Here is a 13,637-nt window from a genome sequence, read left to right as displayed (position 1 = left end):
TCGCAGGGGTACTACTGACGAAAAAGATTCCGGATCCAGTCTGACACCTGGGGGTAATTCTAAGGTAAGGAATCTATCACTACGTGTTTCTTTCAGATCCATAATTACACAGTGGTGACTGCCACTGTGTAATCTATACATATACATATATAGGTCTTTGAAGGTGGTTTATGAGTGGATATGTTCCACGCACTCCTCATAGTTGCATATTAACGGAATCTAGTCTCATTTCTGTACTGTTACATTTTTTTACTGTATTATTATTTGCGTGTATCTTATTATATATATCCTCATCTCCCCCAGATCAGTATGGAAACTTCCGCAAGTGGCATCAATGCATAATAGGGATTTGGAAAAAAAATAGAAAATAAAAACAAGTCATTGGTCTCGGTGGTAAAGAGAAAACTATTGCAAGTAAAAAGTAGCTGGACCAGATCATCACAATAACAAAAATAATGTAACTAATACCATGTATATCCTGCCAAACATAGCAAAGAACAAGAGAGGAGGAGTTAAGTCATGGACATTTTTAGATAAATAAGAAAATGCTTTGACTGTAATAGGCTTGAATTCTAAACAAATAGTAAACTTAAAGATGATCGTAGGATTCAGGACTTTTGGTTTTGCATATTTAATAAGAAAAATGGTGAACCGCAGAACATTTTCAGAAATGATCAAATCATATATTTTAAACATTTGCATTTCTGAAGGCTGTGCAACATGGATGACATAGTTCAATGTATAATGTAGTGATGGACTTCATGAAAACATTTTGATAATCTATTTCATGAGTTAAAGATTTATAAAGGAAAATAATATCAAAGAAAAATGATGGACTATGTCTTTCAAGGACATACAACTGAGCATCAACAACAGCAGAATGTTGGCTCAAGTCAGGATAAGAATTAATTAATGATGCTGTGCGCTGCAAGTTTTGAAACAATCGTAAAGTAAAAATAAAAATAATAATGAAACAAAGGGAAATTGTTTAAATGAAAAGCAAAACATACCATTGGTTGGGTGTCGGGCAAATGAGATAGAAAATCTTTTAACTGCAGAGGCGCGTGAAGCGTCTGAGAAAGAGAAAAACATGTACCTGAAATTGATAATTGCTACCAAAATAATAAAACGAAAGTGTTTAAAGGATGTGAAATTAAAAAAAAGTTAGAATTTAGTAGCATGCATAGGAAGGCCATTAGGTAAAGCTACATTATGCCACCAATGCAAACAAAACACGATTCAGTGAAGTGTTTATAAAATGTAGTAAAAAAGGTCACAGTCGTGTGACTCTGTACCACACTGCCCAGTGAGAGATTAACCTTTATAAAGAACGGAGAATGTTGATTGTTGTAATACTTTGGTTCATTTCATTCATGACAGCCCTAGATCTACTGCAAGATGATAAGATCTCCATGCAAATTCCAAAGTTTCCGGTTAAAACACATCCCTGCAATCCAAGATTGTAATCAAATTATGAAACAGCAGTCTTATTTCTTAAGTCTGGAAATCATATACCCACATCAGTTTTAGAAAAGATTAATCAATGTACATTATTTTCAAATTCCTGTTAATGAACCATGCAACTACATACAACAAGAATCAAGTAAAAAAAGCCTTTGGCAATCAAAGAAGAACATTTTTGAAGGGTGGACAAAGCAAATTCTTTTTATAGCAGGAGATGACATATGATAGACAACATCAATGAGGAATGAATGTATAATCACACCCACCACGAGACCATGCCATGGAGGGGTAAAGAAGAAAACTTATGCATACAGTTTATGCTAAAGCAAGTGAAAACATAAAAAAATCACTGAGGTGACTGTTTTTGAAGATGCTGAATGAGAGGATATTGTGCTTGAAAATATGCACATACCATCTTTGTTGCTAGAAGAAGTCAACTTTTTACGATGCGTACGAGCATAGTCCTGGAGGTTAGGTGCGCTTGAAGAAGCCCCGAGTATTGAGGTGCTAAACAGGCCCGCATAGTGAGACCCTGATGAGAGTTAGAGAAAATGTAGACGACAACAACGAGCAGCTCTTCAGTTCATATCAGGCATGCATGCAGCAGGCAACAAAGCACTGCAGCTAACAAAGAAAAGGAAACCCTTAACACCAAGTTCATATTGTATCTATCATACTATCACAATTAAATATGTAGATTGTACTTTTTTTAAAGATAATATATCATAAAATCTATTAAGTAAAATAGTTATTTCATGAGTTTTATGTCAATAGATTATAAAACGAACAAGATACTTACCTTCAGTAACTCTCTTTTTGGTGGACGCTATCTAACCACAAATTCCTCACCCAGACACCAGGCTGGTTCAGACATATTTTTCAGCATAGCTCTCCACGTCGGTTTGTGGAACCACATAACTCTGCGTCAACCCCATTCTGCAACATGAGTGACAGCTGGAGCCGCATATATGTGCCACCCAAGTACGCTGAAGGCAATTCCCTTAGTGGAGGCAGTCCATGCCCTTGGACTGGGAGCACAAAACCAACTGTTCATGCCAGTATTCAGCTCTCTAATCTGGAACCTTTTTATAAGAAAAATAGTCTATTTCAAAGAATGGTGCACAGGAAGGAGGTAGGGTGGTGAGGTGTCTGTGGTTAGATAGAGTACATGCCAGAAAAAGTGTTAAAAGGTAACTAACGTGTTCTTCTGATGGATACTTCTGACCGCGGATACTTCACCTTTAGACAAGATACAAGAGCAGTATGTCCTAAAAGGGGGGGCGGGGATGTTCTATGCAATGACTCCAAACAAAACTTCCTGCAGGCCCGAAAGGCCACAAAGCTCTTTGCATCAGACATGGTTATCAGTAGTGTTTCATTACCATGCGCACTGATGACTGTGTAGCAGCATGAAAAAGATTTAGGACAGGCACCTCACATGCCTTCCAGGTGGCAAGAAATCAAATGTTGTAACAGAATTGGATATATTGCTGCAGGCTACTCCCCCCAACATATTGCCATTAATTGCAGGGGATTTTAACACCAGGTCTGGACGATACGCACCTAACAGAGGAGGAGGATGGTAGGTGGGGAGTTCCTCAACTTTATACTAAACCCATAAAAAAATGGACAGAGGCCTCAATACAGATGAAGAGCCTGTGCATTGGGAATCAATCAATCAATCAATGACATTTATAGAGCGCACTACATACCCGTAGGGTCTCAAGGCGCTGGGGGAGGGGGGGGTGCCGCTACTGCTCGAACAGCCAGGTCTTCAGCTTCTTCCTGAAGGAGAGATGGTTTTGGGTCAGGCGCAGGTCGGCCGGGAGGGAGTTCCAGGTCTTGGCGGCCAGGTAGGAGAAGGACCTTCCTCCTGTAGTTGCTCTTCGGATGCGGGGGACGGCAGCGAGGGCGTGGTTGGCTGATCGGAGGTGGCGTTTGGGAGCGTAGAAGTTGACTCGGCTGTTGAGGTAGCTCGGGCCTTGGTCGTGTAGGGCTTTGTGTGCGTGGGTGAGGAGGCGGAAGGTGATTCTTTTGTTGACGGGGAGCCAGTGAAGGTCTTTCAGATGTCCGGAGATGTGACTGGTTCGTGGGATGTCGAGGATGAGTCTGGCTGAGGCGTTCTGGATCCGCTGGAGTCTCTTCTGGAGCTTGGCGGTGGTACCGGCGTAGAGGGCGTTGCCGTAGTCCAGTCGGCTGGTGACGAGGGCCTGGGTGACGGTCTTCCTGGTCTCGGTGGGGATCCACCAGAAGATCTTCCGTAGCATGCGTAGGATGTTGAAGCACGCCGAGGAGACGTTGTTGACTTGCCTGGTCATGGAGAGGGAGGAGTCCAGGATGACGCCCAGGTTTCGTGCATGGTCAGTCGGTTTGGGTGCGGTGCCCAGGGCGGGGGGCCACCAGGAGTCGTCCCAGGCGGAGGGTGAGGAGCCCAGGATGAGGACCTCTGTCTTGTCCGAGTTCAGTTTCAGGCGGCTGGTCGTCATCCACTCGGCTACCTCTTTCATCCCTTCGTGCAGGTTGGCTCTGGCGGCGGCGGGGTCGTTGGTCAGGGAGAGGATCAGCTGGGTGTCGTCGGCGTAGGAGATTATGCTGAGGTTGTGTTTGCGTACGATGGCCGCAAGGGGGCTCATGTAGACGTTGAAGAGGGTGGGGCTCAGAGATGATCCTTGGGGGACGCCGCAGATGACTTCGGAGGCCTCTGACTTGTACGGTGGTAGGCGGACTCTCTGTGTTCTTCCGTCGAGGAAGGAGATGATCCATTCCAGCGCCTTGTCCTGGATGCCGATGTTGCTGAGGCGCCGTACTAGGGTGTGGTGGCAGACCGTGTCGAATGCCGCGGAGAGGTCTAGGAGGATGAGGGCCGCTGTTTCTCCATTGTCCATCAGGGCTCGGATGTCGTCGGTGGCGGCGATGAGGGCGGTCTCGGTGCTGTGGTTGGCTCTGAAGCCGGACTGTGAGGGGTCGAGGGATCCATTCGTCTCGAGGAAGGCGGCCATCTGCTTGTTGACGGTCTTCTCGATGACTTTGGCTGGAAACGGGAGGAGCGAGATGGGGCGGTAATTCTTGAGTTCGGTGGGGTCCGCTGTGGGTTTCTTGAGAAGAGCGCTGAGTTCGGCGTGCTTCCAGCTCTCGGGGAAGGTGGCGGTGTCGAAGGATGTGTTGATGATGTCTCGCAGGTGGGGTGCGATGACAGCGTCGGCCTTGTTGAAGACGTGGTGAGGGCAGGGGTCGGTCGGTGATCCGGAGTGGATGGAGTTCATCGTGCGGATGGTGTCTTCGGTGCTGATCGGGGTCCAGGCGTGGAGGGTGGTGGTGGGGGGTGGTTGTTCGGTCATAGTGTGCGTTGGTTGGTTGTTGAAGCTGTTGTGTATGTCGGCGATCTTGTTGTGGAAGTATGAAGCGAGGGAGTTGCAGAGGTCTTGCGATGGGGTGATGTCGTTGTTTCCTGCGCTGGGGTTGGAAAGCTCTTTCACGATGTTGAAGAGTTCCTTGCAGTTGTGTGCGTTGTTGTCCAACCGGTCCTTGAAAGCTGTTTTCTTGGCGGCGCGGATCAGCTGGTGGTGTTTCCGGGTGGCAAGTTTGAAGGAGGTCCTGTTGTCCGGTGTCGGTTCCCTTCTCCAGACTTTCTCGAGGGCTCGGCAGTTCTTCTTGGAGCTCTTGAGTTCGTCGGTGAACCATGGGGCCTTCTTGCTGCCGGGTCTGCTGGGCGGTGTCCTCAGTGGGGCGAGTTCATCCGCGCAGTTGTTGATCCACTTCGTGAGGTTGTCTGCGGCCTGGCTGGGGTTCGCTGAGCTGGCAGGTGGGTGCTGGCTCAGGGATGTGGTGAGCTGGTCTGCTGTGATCTTGTTCCAGCATCTGCGGGCGGCCTGTTTCTGGTGGTGGTGGGACGTCGTTCTCTTGAAGGTGAAGTGGACGCAGCTGTGGTCCGTCCATTGAAGCTCTGTGGCGTGGCTGAAGTTGATGTCTGTGCTGGAGGAGAAGACTGCGTCGAGTGTGTGTCCGGCGAGGTGGGTGGGGGTGGACACCAGTTGCTTGAGTCCCAGGTTGGCGAGGTTGTCGAGCAGGGTGATGGTGTTGCGGTCGTTGTTGTTCTCCAGATGGAAGTTGAGGTCTCCCAGGAGGATGTAGTCGGCGGAGGGGAGGGCATGCGGGCTGACGAAGTCGGCGATGTCCTCGCTGAATTGCGTGCGTGGTCCAGGGGGTCGGTAGATCAGGGTGCCTCTGAGGGTGGTGTTCGGGTTGGTGTGGATCTGGAAGTGCAGGTGTTCGGCGCTGGTCAGGGTGTTGTCGGTGCTGGTCGTGAGACGGATGGTGCTCCTGTGGATGATGGCGATGCCTCCTCCCGTCTGGTTGGCGTTTCGGTCCCTCCGGACGATCTTGTAGCCCTCTGGGATAGCGATGGCGATGTCGGGAGCTGAAGAGGCGTTCATCCAGGTCTCCGTGAGGAAGGCGACGTCAGGGGCTGTGGCGTCTAGGAGGTTCCAGAGTTCGATGGCGTGTCTGTGGACGGAGCGGGTGTTGAGCAGGATGCACTTGAGGTGGGTGCTGCTGGTGTTCGTCTTGGCGGGTGCTGGTGCGAGGCTGGTCCGGATGCAGGAGAACTTGCAGGCGTGGCAGCTGAAAGGTCCGTGGGTACCTCGTGGAGCGGCAAGGTGGCAATCTGGGAGTCGGCCGGTGTTGAGTGCGGTGAGGGTGGCGGCGGAGTACGTCAGGCGGGTCGGTCGGGCTCTTCGGGGGCCAGGGGTCCTGGCGCTGGTCGCGATCCGGTCGCGGACGGGCGCAGACGGGCTTACCTTTGGCGCGCCTTCGGCGCACAATCGGCGCGCCCGCTGCGCGTGACCGCTGCGCGTTCGCACGGTCGCCATTTAAGGCGAAGTGCGCGGGTGGGCGGAGCAGCTGGGAGGCGGGAGCGGGGAGGGTACAGAAGAAAAAGGGGCGGGGCTAATGGCGGTGGCGGGAAGCGGGAGCGGGGAGGGAGAGCGGAGGGCGGCGAGGTAGGCGGGCAAGCAGGAAGGAGGCAGGCACAATGGGGGTCAAAAACACGAAGAGTAATTGGAACAGAAACAGGCTAAATACAGGTCAAAACACGGAGAGAAAACGGCACAGAGAAAACAAGCAACAATTCAGGTCAAAACGGGGGAAAATAACAGTAGGAAAACGATGTTGGCCACAGAAAGAAAACAAGCACAAATTTTAGACAAAAACGGGCTGAAACCAAAGGGCAGCGCTCAAGGCGGCAGCGAGGTCGGCGCTGAGGCAAAGGCAGGCACTGGGAGCACACGCAGCAGCTGGTGGCCGTGCGGCGCGGGGGTGTCCCACAAGTGGGTCACACTCACCTGCGTCGCACGGTCGCCATTTAAGGCCAAGTGCGCGGGTGGGCGGAGCAGCTGGGAGGCGGGAGCGGGGAGGGTACAGAAGAAAAAGGGGCGGGGCTAATGGCGGGAAGCGGGAGCGGGGAGGGAGAGCGGAGGGCGGCGAGGTAGGCGGGCAAGCAGGAAGGAGGCAGGCACAATGGGGGTCAAAAACACGAAGAGTAATTGGAACAGAAACAGGCTAAATACAGGTCAAAACACGGAGAGAAAACGGCACAGAGAAAACAAGCAACAATTCAGGTCAAAACGGGGGAAAAAAACAGTAGGAAAACGATGTTGGCCACAGAAAGAAAACAAGCACAAATTTTAGACAAAAACGGGCTGAAACCAAAGGGCAGCGCTCAAGGCGGCAGCGAGGTCGGCGCTGAGGCAAAGGCAGGCACTGGGAGCACACGCAGCAGCTGGTGGCCGTGCGGCGCGGGGGTGTCCCACAAGTGAGGGCTGCCAATGGGCGCACATTGTCAGATAAGATGGGAAAGGAAACTTTTGATAATGGTGTAAGGGCAAGTAATATTGATTATCTACTTGTCCCACTTAAGTTATGGTCTACTCTTCTTGATATGGAGGTATTAGCGCACATTGAGAGTGACCATAATCCCCTGACAGCGGTGTTTAATCTGGCACTACATAAAGTGGATGAGACCACTGGGGGAACTTTTCTCCCTGATTTGGTATTGTTAAACGACGAGCGCCATCTTAAGTGGTGCCAGGTTGTGGGGCATCAGGAAATTATTTCTGATATTGAGGTAGATCTGGAAGGGGCACTAGCAGTTATAGAGGAGACCATCTGTGGGCCGTCCCATAAACTCTTGATGGAGGCCCATGAAATTGTAAGCCTAGCCGAGGTAATAGAATTCAAATTAGAAAAGCGGAGAGCTGGTATGATGGCTCCTGCCGCCAAGCTAGGGAAGAATTGGGCTAAGCATTAAAAACCAAAGATTTTAGCATAATAAAGCTGGCCCGTGCAAACTATAGGCACAAACAATATACAGCAAAAAAGGATTGGGAAGAGAGCAAATGGCAGGACCTTAAAAAGTCATGCAAGGCTAAGAATCCCAAACTTTTTTGGGATATTTTTAAATGGGACAGGGGAGGGCTCCGCGAGAGCCCTCAAAATAATGTTGATTGAAATTCATGGGTTGATTATTTCAGGCCACAATATGCTAGTGGCGTAGTTGGCAATAGTGAGGGGGAGTCTGTCCACAATTTTTACATTGAGGCTCCCTTCACTGTAGGAGAAGTGAATAGGGCGCTAGACCTGGTCAATGAGGGACGTGCTACAGGCATGGACTGTGTCCCCGCCGACCTATTTCTTAATAATAGAGCCCGTTGGCGGATGTATATTCTGCATTTGGCAAATGCCATAGCCCAAGGGATGGAAGTGCCTGGAAGTGCCTAAATCGTGGAAAGGTGCAGAAATAGTGTCGGTGTATTAAAATGGGGACAAAACGGTAGCAGGTAACTACAGACCAATAAGTCTGATCGACTCCATTCAAAAAATTGTGGGGCGGCTTGTTTTGGGTAAAATCCAGTCCTGGATGGATGATGATAATATTCTGAGCCACCTCCAGGCTGGCTTTCGCCCAAAAACAAGCACCATAGACCAGGGTTTCTGGTTTATTATGTTATACTAGCGTTCAGTGGTTTTGGAGAAAGGCACCCTGTATGCCCTCTTCGTCGACTTAAGGGCGGCTTTTGATCTTGTTCAACGTAATATCTTGTGGCAAGTTCTTGCGGGGCTAGGGATAGCACCTGAGCTGTTGAGCCTAATCATCCGCCTACATGAGGACACTTTCGCTCGGGTTCGGTGGGGTCGCCAGGGAGAGGTTACGGAAACCTTCCCTGTTGAGCAGGGAGTGAGGCAAGGCTGCGTCACGGCGCCTACCTTGTTCTCGCTCTTCGTAAACGGGGTGGCTGAATTCCTCTCCCTGGTCCCGACCGATGCCCCTGCGATGAGTGGTGAGTGGTGAGCGGGTCCAGATCCTCATGTTCGCGGACGACACCCTGATAATTTCAAAGACGCCAAGTGGGCTCCAGTGTGCCGTCAAGCGCTTTGAAGACTTTTGTCTGGAGAGGAGCCTCGAAATAAATACGGCAACAACAAAGTTTATGGTCCTTACTGGCCAGATATCTTCTGGCCATGCTAGACCGTTTAGAGGGACGATACATATGAATGGTTCCCCGTTGGAGCGAGTCGATGCCTTTACTTACCTGGGGGTAACCCTCCAGAGAGACCTGGGATGGACGAGCCAATTAGATATTGCAGTGCTAAAGCATCGCCAGCAGGCTGGCATTCTTTTTTAAAGGTTTAACTCCTCAACAACAAAGCTCGTTGGTCCATTACTGGAAATATATGGGATGAAGGTGTTAAGTTCGGCCCTTTATGGTGCCGAACTTTGGGGTTTTCAGAACTTGAGAAATTTGACGCTAGCAGAAAATGAATTCCTGCGAAAAGCAGCTAGCGTCCCCATAAGTACCCCGTTAACACCCCTCCTGTGGGACCTTGGGAAAAAACCGGTCCAAGATCTTGCCTCTTTGCGGCCTTTGCTGTACTGGCACCGCTTATGGACTACAGATGAGTTACAGCATTATGCAATGGGCTTGAGGGAGATAATGGCTAAGGATGTTCGTCAAACAATACACTGGCTGAAGAACATTCGGACCCTATTATCTAGATTGGGAATGATGGAACTATGGGACAACCCGGCAAATGCTGCATTCCCCTCCAAGAAAACTTTGAAAGAAAAATATTGAGATTTGGTGAATGCAGAAGTTTGTAAGAAGGGCCTCTCCTCACATTTAACAAGACGTTTTCTGGAGTTTAAGGCCCAACCAAAGCTGGAAATATATTGGGATGCCTTAGAGAAGCTGATGGACCGCAAACTCTATTTTCAACTTAGAGTAGGCTCCCTTCCACTAAGGTCATTTACAGCTAAATGGACAGGCGAAAACGGAAATGACAAATGTCCTAAATGTGGGGAGGAACAAGAGACAATAAGTCATCTTCTTTTTTTCTGTCCCTTGTACACAGGCCCTAGAGCAATGTGGGTCAAGCCAATTTGTAAATTGCTTGGCACGGGTAGACATGTAGAGGCTCTAAGAATCCTATGTACAGACTCTAGACCACTAATTGCTATTGCTCTGGCTAAATTTTTGAAATGGGCATGGGTAATTCGTACAAGATTAATTGCGGCCGAGATCTGAATATTAGGTACCTATTGCTCTTATTAAATGAAAATATGGGGGCTGTTTCATCTTTGTGAGTTTTGTGCAATATTACCCTGGACTGTATGTAAATTGATGGAATCTTTTACCTTTTTATTTTTCTAATATTTTATAAAATTATGGAAAATGAAATTCGGCAATAGTCTATAATAGTTTAATCCTTTCTTAATATTTATTGCATTGTTCTTAATCTATTTTATATTGAAAAACTGTGGATTTTATGTGCTTTTATGACTTAATTGTTGAATAAAGTTTATGATGATGATGATGATGACAGCTGGAGCCGCATATATGTGCCATCTAAGTGCACTGAAGGCAATTCCCTTAGTGGAGGCAGTCCATGCCCTTGGACTGGGAGCACAAAAACAAACTGTTCATGCCAGTATTCAGATCTCTAAACTGGAACCTTTTTTATAAGAAAAATAGTCTATTTCAAAGAATGGTGCACAGGAAGGAGGTAGGGTGGTGAGGTGTCTGCGGTTAGATAGAGTACATGCCAGAAAAAGTGTTAAAAGGTAACTAACGTGTTCTTCTGATGGATACTTCTGACCGCGGATACTTCACCTTTAGACAAGATACAAGAGCAGTATGTCCTAAAAGGGGGGGCGGGGATGCTCTATGCAATGACTCCAAACAAAACTTCCTGCAGGACTGAAAGTCCACAAAGCTCTTTTCATCAGACATGGTTATCAGTAGTGTTTCATTACCATGCGCACTGATGTCCGTGTAGCAGCATGAAAAAGATTTAGGACAGGCACCTCACATGCCAGTGCTATGGTAGCAGCAAAGGCGTAGGTAGAATCGGCCCTTGACCATTCTGGAGGCTACTTCTGGCCCATCGCACACAAGATCCTTATGCAAAGGACTATCCACCTGAACAAAGTACTTTTCTACAGTGCCTTGCCTTTCTTTGCCCATGACAATTCAACAAAGAGATGATCGTTCAGCCAATGTTCTTTGATGTAATCAATGTAAAAGCTGGGCATTTTCTGTGGTTCAAACAATAGAGTGTCTCCTCTGCTTTCGAGGAGTGAGATGGGGCAAAGAACGTTGGCAGGATGATGGACTATCTGTGAAAGGTAGTAACAACCTTTGCTAAGTAGGCAGCTCTAGTCCTCAGCACTAGCTTGCCTTGAAAGAAGGTGGTGTAGGGCAGTTAGACTGATGAACCTTGAAGCTCACTCACTTGATGAGCTAAGGTTAAAGCTCTGGGAAAGACCCCAGGCCCAAGTCATGAGATAAAGGACAACAATGCAATGGCTCAAAAGAGGTAAACATAAGGAAAGGAAGGTCCTGCTGTCGCATCAAGAAGGGTTTAGGATGTAACGTGGTTAAAACCTTTTGGAAATTGCATCACAGATAATTCGAGCAAGGACAGTTGCTTCAGTAAACACAAAAAAGGCCTGACAGAAAACCTTTAACCAAGCCCACTGCAAGTTTTTGTTGGGTCAAAAACTAAACCAACACCAAGACATCTGATAGTTTGATGTGCAATGGGTCTGTATTGTGGGTGCCACACCAGGGCACAAATCTGTCTCCGCGTTCAGCGCACACAGACTTTGTAGAAGGATGACGCTCTGCAAGGATGACATCCACTACTTCAGGAGGGAGATCGAACGTAGTCAACTGTCCTTGTTTAATCTCCACGCATGGAGGTGTAGATTGCACATGCCCGGGTACAAGACTCTGACCTGCTGCAGTGACAGAAGGTCCTCCCATATGGGAAGGCTGATCAGAGGATGGATGCTTGAGCCTATAAGTTCCAGGCATCACACTCTCCATGCCCAGTACTGTACCATCAGGAGGACCTGGCCCAGTTTGCTCCTGATCTTGTTCATAACTTGGGGCAGAAGAGGTAGCGGCAGGAAGCCATAAAGGAGTCCAGAGCGCCACTCCTGATAGACTGCATCTCCTAGAGAAAGCCTTCCTGGGAACTCGAGTGTGCAAAAGTGCTAACACTGCACGTTCTCAGCAGTGCCAAATCTTCAAGATTAGGTTTAAGCATTGATGAATGACGCCCTTCGGCACGTCTCTGTGTAACTGGCATTCGTGATTCATTAGGTGTTGCTGGCTTCGTTTGCTCTACTGTTTATAGATCCAGATAGGCAGTGTAAATCAGGGAAATGCCCTGTGGCAAGTGCCTTCTGGTAAAGGGCCTAGGATCCAATCCTGCCCTGCTTGTAGCAATACCACATGGCAGTGGTGCTATCCATGATTACCCGAACCAGCATCCCCTTGATGGGCAGCAGAAAGGCTTTCCATCCCAAATGATTGGCCTGCAACTAGTCAGGTTGATAGGGAGATGAGCCTCTGCCAGAGAACAGATCCTCTGATGTGCATCTCTCTCAGATCGTGTTTGTGTGACCCCAAAGGTAAACTAAAGCAGCTTTGAGGCTGCTGGTTGAGGGGCTGGTGAATGGGAGGTTCCCTGTCCTTGCAAGCCTAGACATCTGCTGGATTTCCTACACTGACAGCATTGTGGTACCTGCTGTTGGGATGGTGGGCAACTGACGGTACACCCCTAGCCTCGAAAGGAGCAAAATTGTTGGGGGAGTGAAGAGACCAAAAGTAGCTTTACTTTATTTGAAGCACTCAGGGTGCAGCCCTTTTTCTCACCTTTAAATGGCCTATCCACAAGCAACACTTGAACATAACCAGAAAAACCTGTGGATTCCATTTAATGTGCGGCGCTTGAGCATCACACTAATTCCAACCACTCTACCCAAACAGTCGGTCGTGTCCACGTCTGACCACATAACATATTTGGTTGCATCCTGGCCAACTTGAATTGTCTGTGTTAAGTTTGCACAGAATTCCTCTGGGACTGCTGGGTATGTCTCTGCTTCCATGGTCTATAATGTATGGGAGCACCTACCCAGCAAACAACTGGCGTTGACTGGCCTAATGGCGAGGCTGGCAAATGCAAACATGAATGAATGAATGAGGTTTATCCTATAGAGTGCACTGTTCCTTGAGCACCCTGGCGCTACGACAGACAACAAAACATTATAGTCAATGCACTGAAGACCCAAAGAAAGTCTCACAAACAGCAAACCAACAAGCCTTCTATCTTAGCCAATTAAGTAAGCCGACTCTCTGCCTCCATGGAAAGCGAAAGTAACTAGGTTTTTAAGTTTTCTGAAATCTGTTTCTTTTGTCACCAATCTCAGAGAGAGGAGGAGCCTATTCCAGGCTTTAGTACTCAACACTGTATATAGTTTACCGCCTCTTGTTTTAAGCCTGAAATTAGGTTTATGAAGGAGGTTAGCATCTGACAATCTCAGTGGTCTCTGTGTGCTGTAGAGCCCAAAACAATTACCAGGTTTTTTGGACCAATAGCATGTAAGGATCCAAAAGCTAAGAGCAGGACTTTAAATACCACCCACTTATGGACTGGAGGCCAATTCTTTAGATACCAAACATGGTATTTCTACCTGGTCCCAAACAAAAGTTATCACTCATTAAATATAAGGTAGTCCAATGTTATCCTATGGGTTGGTAGGCCTCAAAGTAGTGAAAAAGGAATGTAGAAGTTTTTCAGTACCAGAACATTTCCAATATTAAAATACAATG

At 48.0% G+C, this 13,637-nt stretch overlaps 1 protein-coding gene across 2 annotated transcripts in view; it reads right to left on the bottom strand.

Moving 5' to 3' along the window:
• PPIP5K2 (diphosphoinositol pentakisphosphate kinase 2) overlaps positions 1-13,637 on the bottom strand; it is a 1,596,028-nt gene that overhangs the window by 232,255 nt on the left and 1,350,136 nt on the right. The window contains exons 29-30 of one of the 2 annotated variants that reach the window (XM_078675453.1): positions 1,877-1,996; positions 1,011-1,073 (exon numbers count right to left, since the gene is read on the bottom strand). The exons of the other annotated variant lie outside the window; for it this stretch is intronic. Of the exons in view, the coding sequence (XP_078531579.1) occupies positions 1,011-1,073; positions 1,877-1,996 (183 nt within the window). The remainder of the gene's footprint in view (positions 1-1,010; positions 1,074-1,876; positions 1,997-13,637) is intronic. 2 annotated transcript variants of the gene reach the window in all.

The sequence above is a fragment of the Lissotriton helveticus genome, chromosome 2_1 (assembly GCF_964261635.1).
Source record: "Lissotriton helveticus chromosome 2_1, aLisHel1.1, whole genome shotgun sequence".
Classification (NCBI taxonomy): domain Eukaryota; kingdom Metazoa; phylum Chordata; class Amphibia; order Caudata; family Salamandridae; genus Lissotriton; species Lissotriton helveticus.
Note: the sequence above shows the minus strand (reverse complement) of the source record. Positions and strands in the feature narration are given on the sequence as shown.